Source organism: Nannobrachium achirus (genome assembly GCF_963921795.1).
Source record: "Nannobrachium achirus genome assembly, chromosome: 11".
In the NCBI taxonomy this organism is placed as follows: domain Eukaryota; kingdom Metazoa; phylum Chordata; class Actinopteri; order Myctophiformes; family Myctophidae; genus Nannobrachium; species Nannobrachium achirus.
The window spans coordinates 31,713,436-31,740,438 of NC_137820.1; the positions used below are offsets into that span (position 1 = coordinate 31,713,436).

Consider the following 27,003-nt stretch of genomic DNA (forward strand, 5'->3'; position numbering starts at 1 on the left):
GCGTTTTACGCACGAGAGAGAGAGAGAGGGGGTCGTCTCTGTGTTTACTTCCGGACTTGCATCCTCCAGAATGATCTCGTAGAGAGAGCAGCAGCAGCAGCACTAGACTAGTAGCACTAGCAGCAGCTCTAGTGGTGGGACTGGGAGCAGAGCAGTGAGCAGCAGCTTAATGCGCTAACACAACACGGCACGGCAGCCGGGGACACGGATCCATGACAGAGGGCACCGAGCCTGTCCAGCAACCCCGGGAGCAGTGAGCTCCACCCGGCCTGACGCCACAGCAGCAGCAGCCCCGCAGCGGGCAGAACGAGGAGCGCCTCGCCTCCCCAGAACAGGACGCTCGCTTCCCCTTCAGGCTCAAAGTCACTGCTTGGCTACTAGCTAACTGAACTCATCACAGTGTGTGTGGTTGTGATCCGATCCGAGACAGGAGCTTTAAGGATCAAAACAAGGACATTTGACATTTTGATTTGACCAACACGAGAGATCCCCACCCGTTGCAAAGAAGAGCGGGAGAGGAGAGAGAGACCCGGGCACCCGGGGTACCCGGCGGGGTAGGGAAGAGAAGGAGGCGGGGGGACAGGATCGGGATCTGGGGGTACAGCCAGGCGGGGAAGAAGCGAGGGTGGTGGCTGTGCTGCTGGATCGAGGGGTCTGGTCGGTTCCTCTTGGTGGATTCATCCCCCCTGCCAGCTACCGTTAGTTAGCTGTGAGCTAGCTGCAGACAGCACCATGGATTGGCTGATGGGGTGAGTACTGAGTACTGTCTGTCTGTCACCCACCGGCCGACGGCCGGTCGGAGTGTCCTCCTCGCCGCGGACCGGAGCCGAGCACCGCTCCGTTCCACTTCCCTACATGTTAGCTGCCCGTGTAACCTGTTAGCCTAGCCTAAAAGCAAAGAGGACAAGGATGGCTCAGTGACGTCACCCTCAATCCGGAAACTGTTGTTTCTGGCTGGCGAACATTTTGTTATAAATCCAAATCGACAGTGGTGTGTTAAATTAACTAAGTAGATGTACTTATTTTATTTGGAAGTACTGTACTTTAGTACAAATTTGAACTACTTTTACTTTACCGCAGTATCTTCAATTTTCAGTGCTTTTACTTCTACTCCACTACCACTACATCTCAGAGGCAAACATTGTACTTTTACTCCACTACACTTAGGACTATTTGAACTTTGTATATTTAAATTATTATATTATAAAACATATACATTGACCATTACAGTCCTATTTTATACATAGGGTATTTGAATAGCCTATGCGTTGCGTTGTGAGGTACATTTGTATTTTCAAACATTTTAGTACTTTTACTTTTGGTGCATTAATTACATTTTGATTCCAATACTTTTCTGTACTTTTAATCAAGACAAGTACATTTTGAATTCCGGAGTTTTATTTGTAACAGTATTTCTATATTGCAGAATTGACTTTTACTCAAGTAGGCTACAACATTTGAGTAGGCTACCTTTTCCACCACTGCACTGCAGGCTAATAAATAAAATGGAGTGTTAAAAGAAAATGAACAAAATCTTTTTAAAAGTAGTGTCTCGAATCCAAGCAGCTACAAACATAATGGGTTATGTTTTGAATCTTCGAAGCACTTCCTGTATACAGGGCGACGTCACAGATGCATCCTTTGGTGTTTTCTCTCTCGCTTTTGTATTCTTAGGTGTTTTAGCTCTGCCCAGCTAGCTCAGCTAGCAGCGTTACAGCCTGGTGGTGGTTGGTTAACAACAACCTTCTCATTTTGCAACGCTGTTGTAACCCAAGAGGTAAAACCCACGTTAACCGGCATGCTGGCTTTCCAGGGTACATATTTGGCCTGTGTTTGCTAACTGCACAGTGCACAGCGATGTCAGCGCTAGGGCTGTCACGATTATTATGACATTCTACATGACGATGAATTGTCACTCAAATAATTGCGATTAACGATTTTTTTAATTGCGTTTTTTGTCATTGACAGTTACATTTCTGTTTGGCTTTTATTAGGCTTTGAAATTGCATATGGATAATGACACACAATAACATAGATATACAAAGTAGACCTGACATATTTGACAACTTTATTCTTAAAAAAGAACATTGGTAGTGGAAATAGCCGATCTGCAAGCCGTTGCATCGCAACGCGTTGTGAGCTTGTAAATCTGCTATTTCCACTTTTTTTTTTATGTTTTAAAATATATGAACATCTTTCAACATGGAAACGATTATGGCAAAAATAATCGCGATTATGTCAACTCATTGCGATAGACGATTGTGTAATACTTGTGACAGGCCTAGTCAGCGCCCACTTTTAGACGAGGGACATTTATTTCAGTTTGTTAGAAGAAGCCCACAACAAACCCCTTGCCTGGGTAGCTTTATTTATAGGAGGAGAATTTTACTGGGCTAATGGTATGGTAGCTCTGCTCCTGCTTGCCGGTTAATGTCCTTTGCAAGGTGCAGCCACCTACCATTAAGCAAGCCGTCTAACCTTTCTCATCATCATCTGCTAGCCGGGGCCAGCTGTCATGTCTGAGTCTGACACAGAGCAGAATACACAGTAGCTTTGCTTACTTAACGCCTGTTGGTGTTACCAGCTGACAGCGTATATATTAGTCATTAGTTTCACAAACACAGTGGTGGAAAAATGTGCTTTTTTTTTACTGAAGTAAAAGTATCAATACTGCCATGATGTAGAAATACAAGTCAAAGTCTGGGATTCAAAGTCTACTTGAGTCAAAGTAAAAATGTATTGGCATCACAATGTACTTAAAAGTACGAAAAGTATAAAGTACTCATTATGCAGAATGTCCCATTTCATAAAATCTTTTGAAAATAGCAGATCTACAAGCTCACAATGCGTCAACACATTGTGAGCTTTTAGATCTGTACTTAAAGACTGTACTTGAGTAAATGTACTTAGTTACTTTACACCACTGACAGTAGCTTTGCTTACTTAACGCCTGTTGGTGTTACCAGCTGACATCATATATTAGCCATTAGTTCCGCACACGCGTGCACGCAGTAGAAATCCTAACAAGAGTTTTCAAATGTAACCATTTTGGGTCCATTTTGGTTACACTCTCATAGTTCTACAGAGGGATACAACATGAACACTGAGGCTGTTATAATGGTGCATGGGTGCCTAGTAGCAGAGGTGACAAGCTACTGAATAAAACATGATCACACACACCGCATGTTCGGTGATTGCAAAGCCATTTTTTTGCTAGCTATGGAAAGGGGATGTTATCAGTTATCACTTGAATTGATGTTGTGCCCCGCTGGGAAGTCCTGCTAAAATGTGTGCGGTGCTGTAATGGTGGAATATTGTGCGAGGTGACAGTGACACCTCCCCGGAGATGGTGACACTGATCTAAATTATCTGCTTTATGTATGACTGCTCTTTTTAAATAGAAGAGAGAGGATCCTCCGCACTCCTCGTCGGTTTACTGAATTAGTCTTCTATCTCAGGATGACAGCTTGAGAATATACAGTATTTGAAACCTACCTTTCTCTATATATATACATCCCATTTTATGTCCCATTTTTAGGATTCATTTGCAATGGATATATACATGTTTCATGTATCCCAAATTCCCAATCTCCAGTTTTTCTTCAGATACTTGTTTGTTTACAATGAAAGTAGCCTAAATGTGATTAATTGGTCAAAGTGTGAGTGAAGTATATTGAAGACTGAAGTTTTAAGCAACAGATAGGTGTTTTTGTGTGTGACGTGGTTTTCAAAAACACAGCATCATCTCAGTCTGTTTTGACTTAACTGGATGCAGCAGCACCACCACCACCACACTGGCCCCAGATATCATTTCAGGGACTTGTAGTGCAGAGCATTTTTGTTATGTGGAGCGTCACAAAAGCGTTTGAGTCACCGTTTTGTAAGGTGTGCCGTTGTCAGGCCATTCACTCGGCTGAATGGTTATCTGGCGTTCTGTTGTTGTGTGAGCGAAGCCCGGGCAGAGCCAAGGAAGGGTGTGGAGGCCTGTTTTGGGTGATCCCTGTACCGTGTGACATTTTAGGTTGAGAGAGATAACAGTACAGGCCCTTTATAAAGCACAGCCAAAACACCAGCCGGCAGGCTGGCTGTCCGGCAACAGCTTTGACTAGGGTTGGGATTCTTTCCCGAACCTTTTAGCTTGAGACCCAAAAGAGAGATTAGACCAGGGTTCCCCAATTAGTTTTCCCCCCACTGGCCGAATTATGTCTAGGGTACCAAGCTGAGGGCCACAACATAGCAGGGGGCGACGGCGGCGTTCCCGCTACTGCAGCGACAGTTCAGATATCGTCGCTGTCGGGTGAAAATCTTGTATGTCTGAAACAGTTTGTTTTGCATTTATCATTTTAAAAATTATTTAAACTAGTGAAAACAGACGATCTACAAGCAAACAACGCCTCGCACCGCGAGGCGTTGTGTGCTTGTAGATCTGCTGTTTTCACTACTTTTGTGCGACGACCTTGTATGATTTGGGAAAGAGCGTACAAATTTGGAGATACGAGATTTCCACCCGACAACGACGATATACTAGTGTTGTTGCTGCTCTTATACCACCATTATTACTGGGGTTGGTGTGGGCCAGACAGTAGCCCCCCGCGGGCTGCAAATGGCCCGCGGGCCGCCTATTGGGGAACCCTGGATTATACGTTTGCCCCGGGACACAAACTAGTGAAAATAGCCGATCTACAAGGTCACAAGGTCACAATGTGTGCTTTGCGCCGTGTTGTGTAGAACGGCTATTTTCAGTACTTCTTAAACATTCGTTTTCTCTTATTTATCAATGAAATTATTTAGAAAAATGTGTAATAAAAGGTGGTTCCGGAAACGGTTCCAAAATGTGACGGAACCGATTCCGGGTTCCTCGATGTTGCGTCAACCGGTTTCTCTGAATCCTTCAGTTCCTGGATCCCAACCCTGGCTTTGACTAATAGTTTTCCATTGTGTTTGTTTGTTTTTCATCTTGTGTGGTTGTTGTTTTTCCCTCCTCCTGACATTCCTCTCAGTGCCGTCACTGTGCTAAATGAGTAGTTTGCATTGACAGGACTCATGTTGGACCAGTTGTAAGTGTGATCTATGGGCCTTGCAGTAACCTCCTCCTCCTCTTGTCCTTTTGTCTCACAGTCACAACACATCTCACCACAAATATGTTCTATATTATTTTACCTCAACAGTTGGTGCCGTCAGACGTAAACTGGTTTGCTCGGTGTGATACGATTATGACACAGGAATTTTTAAGTGTAAGAGCAACAGTCAGTTTGGTGTTGAGCTCAGAGAGTGGGAAGGAAGATCGAAAAAAGATGCTCATGATGATCACCTCACCTGTTCAACCTGCCATCTCTGTGTTTTGGTCATGTCATTGTAGGCAAAAAAAAGAAATAGCGTTTACAAACACACCGTTGAGCTAACATGCAGAAGTGACCGCAGGGTTATGTCATTGTTGAGATTCTGCCGTAAAAAACGATTCCGTCACGTTCTAAATATCGAAACTCCCAAATCCTAGGATTCTGAAGATTTAGAACATGACTGCAGACAGGCAGCAGACAAGTACAGAAAGAATGGGTTTTAGAGCGATGGAATAAGCGTATTTGCATATGCCCCGCTGCTCCCGTTGTGGGCTGTGGTTGTGTGTCGGCCAAATGGACAATATTGCCTACTTTGATAAAATAACACCTGCAGGAGTTTTTTTAGAGATAAAATAACAAAAAAGGTAAGAAAGCCATTTAGACCGGAATTCTCCTTTTAAGGCCTGGGCCGATTTAAAGTCAGTAGTTCTCACACAAAAAAAATATCACATATCGTGGCACATACATACTGTATCTGCTATTTTTGAATGGCCATTGGCCAATGCAAAAAGCTAAAATGATACGGATGCAATCATGTCGTGATAGCATTTTCTTTTCTGAAAATGGCAAAAGAATAAATAGCAGATCTATAAGCTCACAACGTAGCGTGATACCACACATTGTGAGCTTGTAGATCGGATATTTTCAACGTTGCGCGACAAAGTATATATGGCTTAATAACCACTTCCCTTTTCATTCAACACCAAATCTCTTGGCTGAAATAAAATAGCCCATTTACAAGCTCACACGCATTGTGAGCTTAATGTCTGTTTTTGTGGATTCGTTTCCTGGTTTACACACACACACACACACACACACACACACACACACACACACACACACACACACACACACACACACACACACACACACACACACACCGGTCACCACACTCACAGCAGCTCCTGGCAGTCGTCCCTTGTTATAGAAAGAAAGCGGTCAAAGATCAGAGTTAAACCCAGGCAATCCTATGCCAATAATGTGATGCTTGATATTACTACTGTAGATGTAGCTGCTGTTACACAGGTGCTGTCCACCGGATGGAATGTCAACTTGTGGTTATGACTTAAAAACTGTTTTCTTATTTAAAATATAGTCCTGATCGATCGGTCACCAATGATGTGTCTGTTGTCTCCATTAAACTGTCAGGTCTTAAGACGAAATGACGTTTGTGGTTTGTGTATTGGGGGGGGGGGATTCCTATTTTAGTTTGTTCATCCCATGAAAGACAGAAGTCCTGTCAGGCAGAAACCTCGTATCTCCAAGTTTCAAATGTGTATGTCTTTTGGTAAAGTAAAGCCCTGCTTCATCATACAAGACGGTCGCACAAAACTAGTGAAAACAGCTGATCTACAAGCACACAACGCCTCGCGAATGCGAGGCGTTGTGTGCTTGTAGATCTGCTGTTTTCACATTTTATAAATGATAAATAAAAAACGAACGGTTTTGGGCATAAAAGGTTTCCACCCGACAACGACGATATGCTATAAATATACGGTGCTGGGAGTGAAAATTATAATGTAGGGGTGCGTCGGATTAAAAAGATATTCATGTGGTGCCCTGAGACAAAAAAGTTTGGGAACCCCTGCTGTAGATACAGCTGGTATTACACAGGTCACACATCAAATGAAATGTCAACTTGGGATTATGACTTAAAACTGTTTTTTATTTATTTAAAATATAGATCGGTCAACAATTATCGGTCTCCATTGAACTGTCAGGCCTTAAGAGAAATGATGTTTGTGTGGCTGGGGAGGGGGATCCTATTATCTTTCACATTAAAGATGCACATTTGTGTGTGTGTGTGTGTGTGTGTGTGTGTGTGTGTGTGTGTGTGTGTGTGTGTGTGTGTGTGTGTGTGTGTGTGTGTGTGTGTGTGTGTGTGTGTGTGCGTGTGCGTGCACGTGTGCGTGCGCACGCACGTGTGCCTCGAATGAATGCAAAACGAGCAGGCGTGCGTCCAGCGTGCGTCACTGATGGAGTGGTGCCCATGAATGCGCTAACCAAGCGTGTAATTACTCTGAACACCCAACCCTGGGTGAAGGACGACACGGCCAGGGCTCGTGATGGAGAGAGCAAGAGGTGGTGGTGGGATGGATGGATGGAAGGACGGAGGGAGGGATGGAGGTTCGAGGAAGACGAGATGACTGGAGGAAACCTGTCATTAGGGCTGTCACAATTATTACATAATCGTTATTTGACATAATCGCAATTATTTTGTGATAATCGTCATAATCGTTTACATGTTGAAAAATGTTTATGTGTTCAAACATAAAAAAATTGTGGAAAAGGCCGATCTACAAGCTCACAACGCGTCGCATCGCGACACGTTTTTAAAGTGTAAAGTTGTCAAATATGTACTTCATTTCTTTGTATATTTAGGTTATGTGTCATATATTGTTTTTCAGAAAACCTAGGTCAGGCCTAAATGGGTTTTGAAAATCCTGGTGAATTGTTCATACAGAGATTCATTGTAGAATTAATTTTGAACTCTCAAACTTTAAAATGTCAAGGTCTCCCCTTAACTCTGACTGTTTCATTTGTATACTGTAAGAGTTACATACTTGTAAGGGTCAATTTAGTCCCTGGACCCCACTTTGAGGACCACTGGTCTAAATGTTTTTTTTTCTTCTATTTCCTTCTTTTTTTTTGTTACCTTGTAGGTAGTTGTACTGTTAAGTAACTTGAAAAATAACCATAAAAACCAACATGCAAAAGAAGCGCGATAAGATTGTGTGATACAGCTTGGAAAAATATCGTGATATTGTATTTTTCTATATCCTATTGCCCACCCCTAATGTATAGTGAGGTGACCGTCCTCCCGAGAGCTGGAAGAAAACGGAAGGAGAGAGAGAGAGAGAAGCTGGATCAGAGATTGGCTGATAATTATAAAGGGCCCTACAGGGAATCCAGTGGAAGGCCAGAGCTAAAAGAGCAGGCCATGCATGAGCACTATTCAAAGAAGCAAAATGAGGGAGGGTTTATGGAGACATGAGACGCTGTCTTGTTGTAGAGAGATGTAGACCAGTGTTTCTCAACCTTTTTTCTGCATGGGCACACTTTTATGTCCCAAGAATCCATGGGCACACCAACATAATACGGGGGTGTAAATATCGTCACTGTTGCGAAGAAACCTTGTATCTCCCAAGTTTCAAATGTGTACATTTCTTCGCAAAGCAAAGCCCTGCTTCATCATACAAGGCTGTCGCACAACAGTAGTGAAAACGGCAGATCTACAAGCACACAGGCGTTGTGTGCTTGTAGATCGGCTGTTTTCACTAGTTTAAATCATTTTTTAAAATAATAAATAAATACAATATTGGCTTTCAAGCAGTTTCAAGGGGCACACTTGACCCTTCTCAGGGGCACACCAAAGGTCCCCAGGCACAGTGTTTGAGAAACACTGACGTAGACGATGACGCGCAGCCAGGGCAAAGCTAGAACGTGTGCTCTACTCTTGTCTGTCCTCAGGTTGGGTTGCTCAGCTGGCAAAGGCGCAGAGCTACTTGGATGTGATAGCGTCCTGTGTGAGTGTGTCATTAATAATAAGTACATGAAGTCATTGTTGGTCGTGGTTGTGATACCGGCTCAGTGGCCTTGTGGTTACAGTGTCCGCCCTGAGACTGGGAGGTCAGGGTTCAATCCCGGGCCGGGTCATACCAAAGAAGACTGTAAAAACGGGACCCAATGAATGCCGTCAGCGTTAAGGGTTCGATTGGGGGTGAGTCCCTGTGACAAGTGTGACATACTAGTGGCATGGGGGATGTACTTGCACATCCAAGCCGCCTCTTGCTACAATCTCTTGCAAGAGATGGGTTCTTGCCCTAGGGCTGTCACAATTATTACATAATCGTCCAATCGCGATTATTTGAGGTAATCGCAATTATTTTGCATAATCGTCATAATCGTTTCCATGTTGAGAAATGTTAATATATTTTCAAACACTTTCAAAAAGTATGGAAATAGCAGATCTACAAGCTCACAACAAGTCACATCGCGACGTGTTGTGAGCTTGTAGATCAGCTATTTCCACTAGCAACATTCATTTTTAACCCATTCAGGCCGGGTACACATTTTAGTGTATGGGAGGGGCTTACAGTACATGTACAGTATGTATCAACATATTTGTTTTTGTAGGCTAATTTCTGATTTGGGCCTAACTATTAGGTTAGGCCTAAATGTATAAAATTGTCAAATATGTCAGTCATTTCTTTGTTTAATAAGTTATGCGTCATGATTGCCATGTGCAACTTCAAAGCCTAAAAGCCAAACAGAAATGTAATTGTCAACGACAAATACACAATTAAATTGTTAATCGCAATTATTTGGGTGACAGTTAATCGTCATGTAAAATGTTATAATCGTGACAGCCCTATCTTGCCCTATGGGCCTCATGGCTCTGGAACCAAGGCCACCGACAGGCGGCTTAACTACTACTTGGATGTGACGTTGATGTGTGTGTCAATAAGTAAATTAACTCTGTCATGGTTAAATCCTGTGTGTGCACAAACATAATTTGTTACTTGTCTTAAGCCAGTGTTGTGAGGAGGATGAAGTCCATCAGTGTGCTTTTGTTTTCTTTTCTCTTCCCCCCCCATGAGCAGAAAGAATGTGTCCTTTTCGCATCACAATGACCTCATCTGTCCGGTTCCGGAGTCAGACAGGACGTTACATCACAGGGGAGACGTGCAACGCCTAAAATGTGTCTTTCCCTGCTGGGGGGAGGAGGACGGGGTGGGGGGGAAATGGGTAGGCTCGACAGATGTTTAATCCCCTCGCTTTGGACTGATTAATGCTGAGAGGAGAGATGGAGGGAGAGAACGAGAACTGGTAAGAGCAAAGTGGAGCAAGCTTGGGGCGGCCTGACCCCGGCGCGCAGTAGTCAAATGTACAGTAATGTGCTCTGCGTCTGTCCCGCGTCAGCCAGGATTTAATGGCAGATTATGGACAGAGTGTTATCACGGTTGTGTCACCGTGCTGCACTGGAGGAATGCAGGGTAGAATCAAAAGTCCCACTGGTGTCCCGATATTAGATCAGGCGTTCTCAACCTGTTATCGGTCGGGACCCCCCTAGATGACTTTAAAGTTATAATTGAATTACTTTTTAAAGACCTTTTTTAATAACTGAAAAGAAAAAAGAATGTTACTGCATCAAAACTAATGAACAAAATATACTATAAAAACTGGTCAAACATTGGCCAAATTGTTAAAAAAATAAAAAGAAGAAATTGAAAATACCAGCTCTACAAGCTCACAGCGCCTCGCAATATTTATATGTGGAAGCGAGTCAAACAAAAATTTGTCATGTCTCAAACTCTCAACAATTCCAAGGGCTTATCGGGGTGGGGAGGTCCCCGGTTTAAATGTGATTGTTTTGGAAATCACATTTTCACAGCCTGAAAAGATTGAGAGCCACTGTAGGCCTATTAGATGTCATGGTGATTCGCTGCAGGTTGCTGTCTCCTCTCCTTCACTGTTGTAGAGGAGCTTGCGTTTTTAAACGTTTCCTCTAATTGTATGGTTTCCTTCCTGTTTTTGGTTCCGTGTCTTCTCATTTGTGAATATGTGTGTGGACACAATCTTTTATGCTTTGATTGCTGGTATTGTGACCGTAATGACTCCCCACCCCACTGAATTGTTTAGAAAACAGACCTACGAATCACAAGTGTGTGCTTTTATAGTAGAAAATAGACCTACGGGTCACAAGTGTGTGCTTTTAAAGTAGATTGTTGTTGCTATTGATTGAGTAACAACTCTTTATGGGTTTTGACTCATCATGTCGTGGTTCCAAATGGGGATTCTTGCACTCTGCAGCCAAGTTCTCTGTCAAAGCCTGCCCCTGGTGCGTTATTTTCCATCTCCACCACAAACACCAACCAGGCAGCCACACACGCGGTGTCAGCCCAGGTGACTGTTTCTGCTGCTCGTGTGACGTCACCGATGCAGCGCTGATAATAGACAGTGACAGACGGTGACATTCACCTGCTCTAGTCGAGGACAGAAACCGACTCGTCGGAGCATCAGAGCCTTGGTCTTAGGGTGGTGTTTTGCTTCCTAGTCTGTAGGGATGGGATGCTAAGCGATATTATCGTTTATCGCGATAAAAACACTCACGATAATCGTATCGCGGAGATTTAATTTATCGTGATATCGTCCTCCATCATGCACTGGGATCAATTCGCCTTTTGCATATCCGGACCGGTACCACTTAAACCCTCTGTAATTGGTAAAAGTTATTTATAATATACGTACTTGATATAGTCTTTCTTTCACTATCAAATGTCTTGCCAAAACATAGCCGATCTACAGAGCTTGTAGATCTGCTATTTTTTGGCAAATGTTCTGCCCCAGGATAATGGCTTTTGATTATCACGATAATATCGTAAATCGCGATTTCTTTTGTCACAATAATCGTGATGTGAAATGTTCATATCGTCCCATCCCTGCTAGTCTGGTCTAATTCTAGATTCACCATCATTCGCGCATGGCAGACAACACAGAGAGCTGTTGTTCTGCCGTAGACTCCACTTAAAGGTTATTAGGATTGATCTGAAGAGGCAGTAACTCTAGCCAGTTACCATAAGGTCCCTCTCTGTAAGTCTTGTCTAAAAGACCCATTAACTAGCCTGCTACTGCAGCAGTGAAGAGCGCTTCTGTTGGCCTAACCCTCCATCAGATCTCACTGTAAGAACCACACTCTATTAAGAATCAATTTATTGTGTCTGGCGCTAAAGTTATTTTACGACTACAGACCCAAAGGCGGGTTCGAGCCAAGCTTTGTAAGTGCATGCAAACCAGCCAAGCCTTTTAAACCCATTCAGAACGGGTACACTATATTGTGTATCATTATTTTATGCTTTAACTATTGAAAAATAGCAGATATACAAGCTCACAGCGCGGCACCGAGTGCCGCGCTGCGAGCTTGTAGATCTGCTATTTTTGAAAAAACGTGAAAATTTGAATTTTGACCCGATTCTATAAGTCTCTTTTCTAAGATTCCTTCTAAGATTTTTTGAAAAACCTATGTTTCTATTTTCTGCAATCTGGCCAGCCATCGTGAAAGAAAAGGTCCTTTTCACTTAACTGGAGCTCAGTTAGTCCGTTCTTGAGAGACTACTATGTCAGTGGTTCTCTGTGAAGGACCCCCAAAATGATATTTATTTCCAGGGACCACCCAGAAGCAAAATTTGAGTTACAAACGTTCGCTTTGAAAATACATATATCCAAAGATTTGCACACATTTTCACGACTTTTTCAAAAATAGCAGATCTACAAGCTCGCAGCGCGGCACTCGGTGCCGCGCTGTGAGCTTGTATATCTGCTATTTTTCACTGGTTAAAGCATTCAATAATTCTAGGCCTAACTGGGTTAAGATGGGAACATTGCGTGGTTATCCAGAATGACCCTGTGCTGTGAATGGCACCTAGCCCAGGATCCAGGCGTGAGTTGGATTCACCACAACACCTCTTGGACACATGCGAAAATGATTCCCTGGTCCATGTCAAATTGCTGCACAATGCTTCCACTCACGATAGTGAAGATACCCCGTTGGCAGTGCGGGATATACAACTTGTGACACTCTGTAATAAGAACCAAAGCATTCGGTCAATAAGGCACTTGTGTTTTTGGATACCAGGGTCTAAACAGCTGCTTATCAAACCATACACGGTGCTAAACGTTAAGTAAATCTGCCGAGACTGTCTGTCTTCGTTGGAATCTCTACTGTAGCGGGCCAGGTTTCCCTAAAGGATTAGGCTCCGATGAGCATATTTGTGCATCAGTTTACAGCGGAGCTAGCATGAACCCGGTGCCCTGATGCTGCAGAGAGAGACCAGGCCCTGGCTTGGGGGCAGTGTTAATTTTGCTGACTAAAACTATGATGACATCTTTTCTCGCCGACTACCTTTTTTTCACTGACGAAAACGAAATGAAAGCTACCGGTAAACTATGATTACTAAGGCTAAATATATTGTCATTTTCGCCAACGAATAAAAACAACGTGGAAATGTCAGTGAGGGACGAGTGGAGAAGGGATCCAGTAGAACTAAAAGTCATTTTATGCTTGATTGCGTCAACTTGCGTGCTGAAAATAGCATCGGCTTGTAGATCAACTATTTTCAGCATGCAACCAAGAATAAAATCAGGCATTATGACGCCATCAAGGCCCGTCAAATATTGCGTAGTCAACTAAAATCTTATGATATTTAGTTGACTAAAATAAGACTAAAACTAAATGAAAACTTGCTATCAAAATGACCACTGCTCCACGATGCTGTGTGAAGTCATAGTCTCGAACCGCTTCCAGAGCAGCGAATAGCAGTCTAGTTAATACCAGTTCACCAAGGAACACGGGGGCACTTTCTCATTTCACTTGAACCTCTTGACCTCGCTGTCTCTTGCTATCCTTTGCTCTTTCCGCACGCATCTTTCTGCACGTCGCCCCCTCTGTTTGTCTCTCCCGCCCTCTCAGAGGATGCTAATGTGTCGAGACGTTTGCACGCTCGGCTGCTGTCGGGAGCCCGTCTGTTCGACCTTGTGGTGCGGACTGTTAATTTAACTCGCCGAGAGTGTAGAAATGGACCCCTAAGAGTTCAATGAACGCTCAGGATTTGACTGTGTTGGATGTTTCTGTCTGCTCTCTTATACTCTTGACTGAGTTAAGCACTTAACTCCCAGTACAGTACCGTATATACTTTGATATGTGACGAATAGTAAAAATAGCAGACCTACAGGCTCAAAACGTGTCACGATACAACATGACAACACCCACGTCGGGTTTCCACTAAGGTCTCAGAAGCAAATTTCCCGTCGGGCAACATTTTATTTACCGTTCAACTTAACACTTTTCTTACTTTCTGGGGCTGAGAGATAAAACATATAAAAATACCTAAATTGGTATGCCAAATACCTACATACTGTATCTATGAATATGACGATGGGTTATTTTAGATTTGTAAGTGTTAAAAACAGCACATCGGTAAACAGCACTCTTATTTTACATTCCACAGACCAGAAGACAGAGCGCTCTCTCTGGCCACATTCAGGTGTTTAAACAGATAACAGATATCTTGTGTTGTGTTTATAGACGGTTGCGTCCCCTCTCAAATGAGCCCTTGCCCTTCGGACAACCTGAAACAAACTCCACCTGCCCCAAAGTATTATTTACCTGCCAGGGGCAGGTGGGAAAACCTTAGTGTCAACCCTTGCATGTTTTTCTGTGCAGGGTCGAACAGCTCCGGTGATTTATTTTGTGAACGAAGCATCGTTGCATCATCTCTACATTGATCTACTGCTATTCTGTTTCTGTCCGCTGCTCCCATCAGCCCTTGGGTAGCGAACAGGAAGTGAAAATGGGAGTTCAGGAAGTCTAGGGCAGTGTTTCTCAACCTTTTTGCTGCATGGGCACACTTTTCATGTCCCAAGAATCCATGGGCACACCAACATAATACGGGGGTGTAAATATTGTCACTGTCGGGAAGAAAATAAATATCGTCACTGTCGGGAAGAAACAGCAGATCTACAAGCACACAACACCTCGTGGTGCGAGGCGTTGTGTGCTTGTAGATCGGCTGTTTTCACTAGTTTAAATCATTTTTAAAATGGTAAATACAATACTGGCTTTCAAGCAGTTTCAAGGGGCACACTTGACCCTTCTCAATGGCACACCAAAGGTCCCCAGCATAGGCGATTTTAAGGGGTGTCCTAGGGTGCACGTGCACCCCCTGGCCGCCAGGCGGCCATTTTGATTTTTTTTTTTTTTGTAATGTAAATTTACATCCACTCAGACCGAATACAACAACACCCCCTAGTGGTAGTGATAGAGGCTGGCAGCTCCAGGCAGCCCCCCCCTCCCCTCCTGATGTGATGTCATATCCACGCGCCAGTATTGAAATTGAAAACAACATCTGTTAAAAATAAAGCATGGAGTTCGAGCTCTTCACTACTATGGACGTGACTACCGGTAGATATTATAATATAGCTGCTTGCCCTGAAACATCACATGGAGAGGATCATTTTGTACCTGACTTTCCTCTACAAAACACAGACCTCAGGCTCTATCAGCCAGGACTCTTGTCTCACTGTGCGTGACTGAACCATTTCCTCCTGACCAGCCCAAGGTAAGACTAAGACAGTCAGATCATGCTTTTATAAACCCTATTATATTAAGCCCAAAATGGTTCTGCCGCCGTGTAGAACCGAACCGATTTTAACTTGAAAAAAATGCATAATTTGCCCGCAAATAACCGATAACCGCAAGTAACTTATTTTTACATTTGGGTACAAAATTAACTGCAGAAATCCGCTAAAACAACATTACAAAACCGCTAATATCCGCAATTAAAGCGCGCGCGCGCGAACGTCGTACACGCGCGCTGCGCGCGCGTGCATGAGGTAATAGAGGTCGTGCACCCCTTGCTGGAAGAGGCTAGAGTCGCCTATGGTCCCCAGGCACAGAGGTTGAGAAACACTGGTCTAGGGAACTGAGGAGGAAGAAGTGTTGTCAAGGAGGAAGGGCCGGGGCTTTTAGTCTAATTTTGGGAAGCGTTCGCAAATAAACAACTCGTCAGACGAGCCGCCCGCTCACTCTTGAGATCAGCCCCCTTCATTTAGCCGCTGTTTGCTGTGTCTCTGGCTGTGAACAACGTGACTATTCATCAGCGCCCATCACTGTTCTTATTTTGGAATGAGAAGAAAAGTGAACATTGGTTTCTCACGGCAGGCGTTATTATCATCGTCACCTTGGGAAGATCCCGGCATGCTGGGCTAGGAGAGGACGGTAACACGGCTCGCTGGAGAACAGAAGTTCATGGTCTCCTAGCAGCATCGCAAGCACAGTGTGACACAGAGAGATGTCAGATGTGTTGGATGGGAACAAAGTGCATTTACTTGACTACCTGTACTCGTATTTAGTACCTCTGTGGAACACGAGGAGAGATATAAAGCCTCCATTTAATGCCTCTTGACGAGGTATAGCCTAAATCAATGGTTCTCAACCTGTGGGTCGGGACCCCCAGGGGGTCCCCAAATTATTTTGGGGGGTCCCCAGATAATGTCAATGTTGTTTTCTCACTCAACAGTAAACAAAGCAGCATGAAGTTTAATTGTATAGACTAAAGAGGGTATATGCACATTTCTAAAGTGACAATTTAAGGACATTTTAATACCTCTAAAATGACAAATTAAACATTGGCCAAATTGTCAGATATTAGAGGCAGAAATTGTGAAAATAGCTGCTATTTTCACAATAGAACCGCGTTATACATAATGTAATGCCTCAACTCTTAGTGCTCGTCAGGGTGGGGGGTCCCCAGTTAAAGTATGATTATTTTGGGGGTCGCGTTCTGAAAAGGTTGAGAACCACTGTCCTAAATAGCCAGAAATGCACACAGACCCATTACCCACAAGTTCTATATGCCAAAAAACACAATTAAGTCGCTAATCGCAATTATTTGTGTGACAATTATCGTCAACTAAAATGTCATGATCGTGGCAGACAGCCTTAATGGCTACCGACACTCCTGAGTGAACGCTGTTGTGCGCTTTGTGCCGTCTCTTTGACATCTCGCTTTCTCTCACTCACTGTCTCACTGTACTCCATAGCACTCTCCCTCCCCCCCCCCTCTCTCTCTCTCTCTCTCTCTCTCTCTCTTTATCTCACTCTCTCCCTCTACGTTCTTGTCTTCCTCTTCTCTCAGGGACAGGGAGAGGCCCAGAGATGAACGAACGTGATACCAGAATGACTCGGCAGTTTGCCTTTCGCAGCATAAAATGCATTAGCGCAAAATTGGAGAATGAAAGTATAGGAAAATATCCCCGCGTGTTCAGCTTTTTTTTGCTGCCCGTTTGAGGTTGAAAAGAAAGAAAAAGTTCTCTTAACGATGTCTCTGCAACCTTTAGGACACACAGAGTGATGACCCAGCACATATTGTGCAACCAAACACTACGAGAGTCAGCTGAGTGTCAAACCCTCTCCTCCCAGTTAATTATTGAGCTTCAGCAAACTAGGCCTCTTTACCATCCTGTAATGACACAGAGATGCGTACAGTAGGTGTGATAAATGTACAGTACTATGTGCTAACCACTCTAAACCTGGTGTGTCCGTATTTTAGGCATGTTGTTATAGGCAAATATTTCCCGAAAATACAAAATAAATGAAGGTCTAAATGGGTTAAATGCAAATTTTCTAAAATGGCAGATCTACAAGTACAAGCACAGTGTGTCATATGTTGATCTGTTGTGAGCTTGCCTTTTAGATCATATATTTTTTCCAATTTCCACTCTACTATTTAAGCTCTCAACTGTGTTGCGTCAGGATGCGCTGTGAGAATGTAGATCAGCTATTTATGCTATTTGCTTAAATTTTGCCATTTTCACTCACATCATGAGACGTGTGGTGAGCTTGTAAATCTGCACGTTTCACTTCACACATTTATGGCGTTCAGTGAGTTAAGTAACTTGTAAAATAATAAAAACCAACAAATGAAAAAGATTCATGACAAGATTGTGTATCGTGATACATCTTGGAAAAATATTGTGATATTGTATTTTTCCATATCGCCCACCCCTAGAAATAATAACCAGGTCTAGGGAAATGAGCCTGAAAGAAGCGACTAGGCCACATCTGCACTTTATAGTCTATAGTACAGATGCGATGTGACGCGTTGTGAGCTTGTAGATTCTATTGAAATAAAATGTGGAATATTTTTGAAACATTCTAACGACACAAGTCTGGTACATCTCTGCGGGATCGAGAGCCCGGACCGCTGACCAAGCGGTACGGGTACCTAGTAGGGTATTCACCAAATATTCGAATATCAAAGTTCACTATTCGGTTATTTAATTTTTTTTATTGTTTTCTCTTTAAAAAAATATATAGTTTATAAAGCTTGGCTAGATAGGAAGTCATAGGAATGAGTTGTCAATGCCCCTGGTGGATGAATTTCTTAATGCTCTATACCAGGGGTTCTCAAACCTTTTTAGGCCGTGACCCCCAAAATAAACATATTTGAACTGGGGACCCCCACCCTGACAAGCACTTGGGATTGTAGGTATTACATTTAATATAACTCAGTTCCGCAGATAAATATTGTGAAAATAGCAGATCTACATGCTCACAACGCCTCGCAACGCGAGGCGTTGTGAGCATGTAGATCTGCTATTTTCTCGTGAATGCCCTAGTACCTAGGTACCTATCTTTAAATACCTTTTAAAAAAGATTACATGAAAATATTTGAGAAACACTGGGTTAAATAATAATTACATTCTTTTGAAGCAAGGCCCAAATGATCAACTACACTACACACCCAAAAAACACCAACCCACACAACCCACCAATATTTACCAGCAACAGGAAAAAATAAGCCCCAAAGTCGCTTTTATAATAAGCAGACATGGCAACACTGGTGCCAACAGTCACATGACTGAACACTCTCACATAAACGTACACCGCATATTCATATCGCCTGTATAAAATAAAATAAACGAGAACATTCTCTTAATTTCCCACACGTATTCTGTTTTTAATTCATTGTGTCCTCCATAGACTTATCATCATCAGTCACACAGGCCTGGAGGCAGCTAGCGACTTGTCAGGGATCATCATGTTCATGAGCTGCTGCTGGCTAAAGCTGACTGGAGATCAGCTTAAAGGGGAAGACCACCCATTTTCAATATTGTCATTACCTTAGAGGAGTTGTGTGGAAATAGAAGAAAAGTTCCCCCCCTTCTGTGTTGCCTAGAACTGGAGGATTGATTTTGGGGTTTGTATTGTAAAGTACAACTTGATGACATCACACCCCTTTAGTTCAGTTAGATGGTCGATGATGCCTAGTTGATTAAATGAAAAAAGAAAACATTCCCGTAGCTAGAGGAAATCTTGCCTTTCCTTCACTTGTTGTGACGTGTTTACCTTCAAATGCCCTTCCATAAGCTTCAAAGCTGACAATTTTATGTCGATGAAACGTCAGAACGTTTCTTTCACTGTCCAGGACTTGCACACATGTACAGACACTCCACGTCAGCGAGTGGGGGGAAAGCAGCATCTCTATCGGGTGGAAACTGTCCGAAACTGTTAATTTTCAGGATAAAAAAAAATAAGCGATCGGCAAGCTTGCAGATCTGCTATTTTAGATACTTTTTGTGGGATGCTGTATTATGATCACGTAGGCAAGGGCATTGATTTGCGGAAAAAACAAAGTTAAAATCTGGAGATGAGAGGTTTCTGCCCGACGGTTGGCAACGTCATCACACCTTATTGTCTGCAGTGGATGGGACGATACGCGATATTATCGTTTATCGTGAAAAAAAAAAACACGATAATCGTATTGTGGAGATTTAATTTATCGTGATATCGTCCTCCGTCATGCACTGGGATCAATTCACCTTTTATTTGCAGAGCTGCATATCTGGTACCACTTAAACCCTCTCATTTTGGCCTAAAATCACGCTGCGACCTGACGGTCGCTTTATCTCCCGATTAGGGAGTCTTACTACTTATAATATATGTACTTGATAGTCTTTTTTGATACAGTCTTTTTTGATAGAGTTTTTCACTCTCTATCAAATGTCTTTGCGTTGCGGCGCATTGTGAGCTTGTAGATCAGCTATTTTTTGGCAAATGTTCCACCCCAGGATAATGGATTTTGATTATCGCGATAATACCGTAAATCGCGATTTCTTTTGTCACAATAATCGTGATATGAAATGTTCATATCGTCCCATCCCTAGTGTACAGTCATAGTATATATTTGTGTCCGTGTGTCATTACTGTGCGGTGAGCCTGATGATGATGACTTGGTTGCATGTGAATAGCAGAGTGAATGATGACATGTGCTTCCTGTTTTGCCTTCCTACGGCCGTCTCTGGATGGAGACAGCTGGAGAGGCACACATGCACACACACACACACACACACACACACACACACACACACACACACACACACACACACACACACACACACACACACACACACACACACACACAGTGTTATGTGATGTGGCACATTGTCACTATTCGTTTATGTTGGTATTACGTCACAGATGCTTAGCGTGTAAGCACACATTTGTGTGGGGTGGACGGACGGACAGATGGATAGACGGACACTTGCGTGTGTGCACGTGTGCATGCCAGAGACTGCGGGTCAAACGCGTTCCTCTGCGTCATCTCTGCGCGTGACGTCTGCAATCTCTGCATCCCCGACGGGTGCTTTTATTCTTTCTCTTAACCTCTTTGACCTTCAGAGATGGACTTGCTGCTCATGGCGAAGGACAGGGGAGAAGAAGAGAGGATATATTGGGGGTCCTTGGGGAACCCCTGGGGGTCCCCAGCAATGATGAGTTAAAACAGCGTCCCAATCCTTTGAACCACTTTACCCATATATTATACATTGGCTATTTCAGAAAATAACAGCTCTACAAGCCCATGATGGCACGTCACGAGCTTGTAGATCTGCTAATTTTGAAAGGCTGTTTTCAAAGCCAACTCAAATCTTTGCTTCTGGGAGTCCGCAGTATCATTTTGGGACATGAGCAAGCATTCTAAAGCACCACAGACAGAGAGATGGAAGCAGTGCAGAGCTCTGGTGGTGCTGGAGCAGCTGCGGGGGAGCATAACGCCTGATGATGAGGTGAAGAGTAGTGAGGGAAGTGATAGTAGGGAGCGGCCATAGCTGAATGGTTAGGGAGCCCGCCTGGGGAACCAGAGCCCCTGGTTGTCCCAGGTTCGATTCCAGGCCAGGGTAGCAATGTGGATGTGTGTCCCTGAGCAAGATGCTTAACCCCTAATTGCTCACGTGCTCCTTGTGGGCAGTGAATCAGCTGGGTTGTGCTGAAAATACTGAATTTCCCCCTTGGGAGAAAGTAAGTAACTATTAGGACTTTAATTATTATTACACTAATAATAATAATAATTATTATTTAGTAGCACAGTGGGGATGTGGAGAGAGAGAGGTCCTATTTCACAAGTGTTCAAATTCAAAATGTATAAAAATCTCTTTTGAAAATATCCAATCTATGGCCGAAATGTATATAGGGCTGAAGTGTTTACTGTATGTGTTGTAATAAAGGTTTCAAATAATCTCAGAGGAGTAAAAAAGTACATTATTTGCCTCTGAGATGTAGTGGAGTAAAAGTACTGAAAATGTGAGATATTCCAGTAAAGTAAAAAAAAAAAAAAAAAAAAAAAAAAACTGTACTTATAACAGTACTTGAGTAAATGTATTCAGTTCCTTTTCCACCACTGAGTGAGATGAATGGGGGGGGGGTCACAGAGCTAGATTGGAAACAGCAGAGGTCTGCTATATAGAGGGAGGGGGGGGGGGGGGGGAGAGGTGACAGCGGGGGCATGGTGGTGGCTGCCCTGCCCAGCGACACAGAGAGAGAGAGAGAGATGGAGGAGGAGACAGAACTGGGCTAAAGAATGATGGCCAATGATATTGTCGCTGGCGGGTTGGAAACCTTGTATGTCCCAATGATCCAGGGTTACTTTTAGGCCTGTCTCAATTATTAGACATAATTGTCAGCCCCCATCAGGGCGATTTTTTTCAAAAACATTTTTGGACACTGCTCCTACAGATTTCACAGTATCTCTAAAGTCATGTCATCAACATGGATCTGTCCCATTTCCCATATTCCCTCCTGATTGGCTACCAACCATCAGGTCGCATTACCAAAGTTTGTGTAATGCGATCTGATGGTCTCTTATCTCCCGATTAGGGAGTCTTGCTGGTTTTGTTATAACCGTCATAATCGTTTCCATGTTGAAAAATGTTCATATATTTTCAAACATTTTTAAAAATAGTGGAAATAGCAGATCTACAAGCTCACAATGCGTTGCAAGCTTGTCGATCGGCTATTGCGTTGTAGAACATCACATTTTTACATCATCATACGAAAAAAGAAAAACACATTTAAATACAGTATGAAGATACAAGGTTTCTCCCCGACAGTGAGCAGTGATATAGAACAGCCTATGGACCCCTTCCTTCTCTGAGTTGCTGCCATGTGCTACCTTTAGCTTGCTGGCCATGCTTACGTCATTAAATCAATACTTGTCCAGTAGAGCAGAACTGCAGAAGCCTGAACTTTAACATCTAATAATTCAGCATTTGTGCCTTTTTTTTAGTAGGCAGCAACTAATCCTGGCCAATATTGTTTCACTGTATTTGGTAAGGTACCGTAGCATAACATTTTGCTTGGGCTTTTGGGTTGTGAACAGCCTAAGAAAATCACACCAGTGTGAACCGAGTGGTGGTGTCCATTAATTTCAAGGCTGTGTGTGTGTGTGTGTGTGTGTGTGTGTGTGTGTGTGTGTGTGTGTGTGTGCGTGTGCGTGTGTGTGTGCGCGCATATGCATGTACATTTCAAGGCTGCTCAACAGCACCTCTTGTCACTCAACGGTATTGCAGGCCTGGCTCAGGCTACATACAGACCGGCACACACGGACGGATTCACGCATACACATTACACACACGGCCACGCATGACCACAACTCAAAAATGGTGCAACGGTGTGGACTAGAGCTGCTAGCTTTGGTGTAGCTTAGCAAGGTTTGTCCTTGATGGCTGAGTCTGTGTCGGTCTGAACTGTAATTGGATTAGAGAGTGCAGTGCATCGTAGCAGGCTGGGTACCACCAGGCAACACACACACACACACACACACACACACACACACACACACACACACACACACACACACACACACACACACACACACACACACACACACACACACACACACACACAGCCAAGTTCAGTTCGTTACTGGAGGCAGTCAGAATCAAGTCATCCCTGGTTCAAACTCCCCCCTATTTCCTTTTTTCCCCTTCTCTCTGTTTTCATCCCTGTATCCTTTCATTTTCACGGCTGTAGCCTGAGACCGCTTGAAGCCTAGAGCTGTGTGTGTGTGTGTGGGTGTGGGTGTTGTACTTGTATTACTATACTTGTGAGGACCTGGTACTAACAAGTATAGTCGAATTTGAGAAACGGACATTGTGAGGACAGATTTCCTAGTCTACACTGCTATTGGGCTCTTCTAGTCTAGTGCGGGTACGGATATGGAGTTTGACCTTCTCATTCAAGCTGTGAAACTTCCTGTTTAGCAGATGAGCACAGGAAGGCGATGATAGCACAGTTCTGGATGTGATGTGCATATGCAAACAGTAAAATACTCAGTGTTTGTTATTTGTTCGTTCATTTCATGTGTAAGGTATGTGTGTACCCAGTCAGGCCTATTTCTGAATGGATTCTTTCAACACAGCCATGACAAGAATGGAGGTCATGTTTCTAATTCAATTTGAAAAATTAATTGAGTCTGTCTGTCTGTCTGTCTGTCTGTCTGTCTCTGGGATTAATTGGTTGTAGCCGTTACTGATGCTTTATAATAATATCAACTGAAAGTCAGACTGCTCTGTTATCTTCTCATTGCTGTCGGTGACATTCTTACCCGCCGCCTGTCTGTATCTTTACATCCATCTGTCGTGTCTTTAAGTTTCTGTCTAGCCTATACTAACTAGCATCAAATGAACAAAGCAAGAACAGAACATGGGTGTGTGTAGTTGGGGATTGTTGTTGGATAGGTTCAGCTTAAAAAACAAGTTGAGGACTGAGGAGACCTTTTGATTCCGACCTTTATTTATCCCGTGGGGGAAATTCAAAGTCTTCAGTTTCACCCATTTGACGGCTGCTGCTCAGAAGGTCAGCATGAGCCTTGGCTTTTGGGGGCATAAGTGTCCTGCTCAGGGAGGGACACTTGAACACATTGACATGAGCGGGCCGGTGGGCAAACCTCTGACCGTCTCAGCCTCTCTTCAAGCCTCCCTTAGCCCAATAACACCGGGGAAGCATCGTTCATTTTAGATATTTGCGTTGACTATTCAAAAATAGCAGAGCTACAAGCTTGCTTGTACATCTGCTAAAAGTGTGAGAAGAACTACTGATTTAGAATACATTAGTAGAATGGGCCTCACAGGTCTTAAAGGACTAAGGGAAGAAGCGCTGATGGGCACTCTTAGAATAGTTGAAGGGAAGTGCAAAACGAAAGAGACTAGTTTAAAAAAAAAAAAAAAAACGAGAGCAACAGAACTGATAACCGAAGATGAGCGTTTCCTCCCCGCTACTCTCAGTGGTTTTGGATATGTGTGTGTGTGTGTGTGTGTGTGTGTGTGTGTGTGTGTGTGTGTGTGTGTGTGTGTGTGTGTGTGTGTGTGTGTGTGTGTGTGTGTGTGTGTGTGTGTGTGTGTGTGTGTGTGTGTGTGTGTGTGTGTGTGTGTGTGTGTGTGTGTGTGTCATAACGTACGTTTGCCCACAGACATCTGCATGCGGTCAGTGTATGTAAAGATGCTCGAGAGCGTAGAGCATAAAAAAGATTAGAGAAAAGAGGGAGAAGAGAGAGAGAAGGAGCGAGAGTAGGGATGGGACGATAAGCGATATTACCGTTTATCGTGATAAAAACACTCTCGATAATCGTATCGTGGAGATTTAATTTATCGTGATATCGTCCTCCGTCATGCACCGTCCTGCGTCCGCCCTGTGTCAATTCACCTTTTATTGCCAAGCTGCATATCCGGTACCACTTAAACCCTCTGTAATTGGTAAAAGTTACTTATAATATACGTACTTGAAACAGTCTTTTTCAATCTCTATCAAATGTCTACGCCGCAACGCGACGCGTTGTGAGCTTGTAGATCTGCTATTTTTTGGCAAATGTTCCGCCCCAGGATAATGGATTTTGATTATCGCGATAATATCGTAAATCGCATTTCTTTTGTCGCAACAATCACGATATGACATTTTCATATCGTCCCATCCCTAAGCGAGAGTGAAAGAAGGAGGCCAGGCTTTAATAACTGACAGGCCGGGCGGGCGGGCGGTTGTGCGACACCAGAAGCCATATGTCTCCATGCCGTCTCCTCCCGTATGGCTATGATCCGCCCATATGGCCTGTACATCTCCTCAGCCTCCTGCCACCCTGGTAGACGCCTCCCATGTGTAGAGGGAGCAGTGTTGTTTTTGGCGGGCATTTTAGATTTAGTCTTAGTCTTTTTGACGAAATGCTTATTAGTTTTAGTCAGATTTTAGTCATTTATATCCTTGATAGTTTTAGTCTAGTTTTAGTCGACTAGAACTCAAAAGGTTTTAGTCAAGTTTTAGTCGACGAACCCACACAAAGGTTTTAGTCCAGTTTTAGTCAATAGTTTTAGTCAAAAAGAAAAATGTGTCTTTAAATAAATACATAAAGTATTTAATAGACATTGGAAATAATCAAAGTTGACAGGTGCAATTGAATTCATGATTCAAGCAATATGTACCGGTATATGGGCTAATAACAAGTGTATATTACACCTGCCCCATCCTATTTATATGCACAGTTCACACAGGAGGCAATATCATAATAATATAATATAAGAATACTATGCATCTTTTTTGGTATGGTATCACTGAACTGGCCACTTGCACTTTCACACTACAGAGTACACACACACACACACACACACACACACACACACACACACACACACACACACACACACACACACACGGTACTGAGAACCGTCCCCGAGTTCCAAGGATTTACAAGTGACGTCACGGTCATACGCATCGTCGGCGGCCGCTAACCGGAAACAAACAACCACTACGTCACTAACTTAGCCTTTGGGAATAATAGCTCCGCATACAGCGACCTCCACATCCATGATCCAGCGAAAACAAAGTTTGCATCAACAGTTTGCAACAAACAATCCAATTAATTCACGTTTGCTTAAAGACAACATTAGCCTGAAGCTTAGCACCAGATGTTATAGAAAACGTTGCGATAGTATTAGTAGGAAAGCGACCACGGATGGGACAGTTGTCAACTTGTCAATAAGCAAATCGACTCAAGGCAAAGGAGTAAGGACTATCATTTTGTGAAAAGGACCGTCAGCTTACCGGATTGGAATTGCAGCCGCTCCGTCGTAAGTAAGCCTGCATTATTTCCTGGATTGTAAAATATATCCATATCGTGTCTTCTTTTCCGACGACCAAATCTATTAATTAATGTTGACGGCGCTGCTGCATGACGCAGACCTACAGTAGGTCTTTCCTCAATCAGATGATTAGCTTTCATATCCCAATAGAAATGTAATAGCATTTCCAGCAGTAATGTGTGCAAATAACTTCTGAAAAAAGTTGACGACAACAAACAACACGTGTGTAATCATGCCGACATCCCAGCCAATCACAGAGCCTGTTGCTATATGCGTCCTAGAACGTTCCATATGATTGGCCACTACTCCTCCATTGAAACAACTACAATAATATTGTCTGGCTTTCATGCATGTTTATTTAACGTCGTCCGAAGACCAGATGTTCGTCTCGTCTTCGTTACGTCAACGAAAACACACATTCGTCTCGTCATATTTTCGTCAGACATATGTTTAGCTCGTTACGTTAACGTCACGTCATCGTCATGAAAAAAAGGGGCGTCAACGAAATCATTTTCGTCATCGTCTCGTCAACAAAAACAACACTGAGAGGGAGGAAGACGTGAAAACCCCCCGAACATTACGTGTGTCATCCGTACATTCTGTCACAGCTCCATGAGGGTTTCAGTTGTATGGATTGAATCGGTCTCATGATAACATTGTCTCATGATGACACGATTACAGGTGTAAAAAGTATGGGTGA

General features: G+C 43.3%; 1 protein-coding gene across 1 annotated transcript in view; it reads left to right on the forward strand.

The window, feature by feature from the left end:
- Positions 1–658: 658 nt before the first annotated feature.
- The window catches only part of mob2a (MOB kinase activator 2a), a 122,858-nt gene continuing 96,513 nt past the window's right edge, over positions 659–27,003 (forward strand). Inside the window, exon 1 of the mRNA XM_080736551.1 lies at positions 659–749. Coding sequence (XP_080592677.1) covers positions 733–749 — 17 coding nt within the window. The 5' untranslated portion in view covers positions 659–732. The remainder of the gene's footprint in view (positions 750–27,003) is intronic.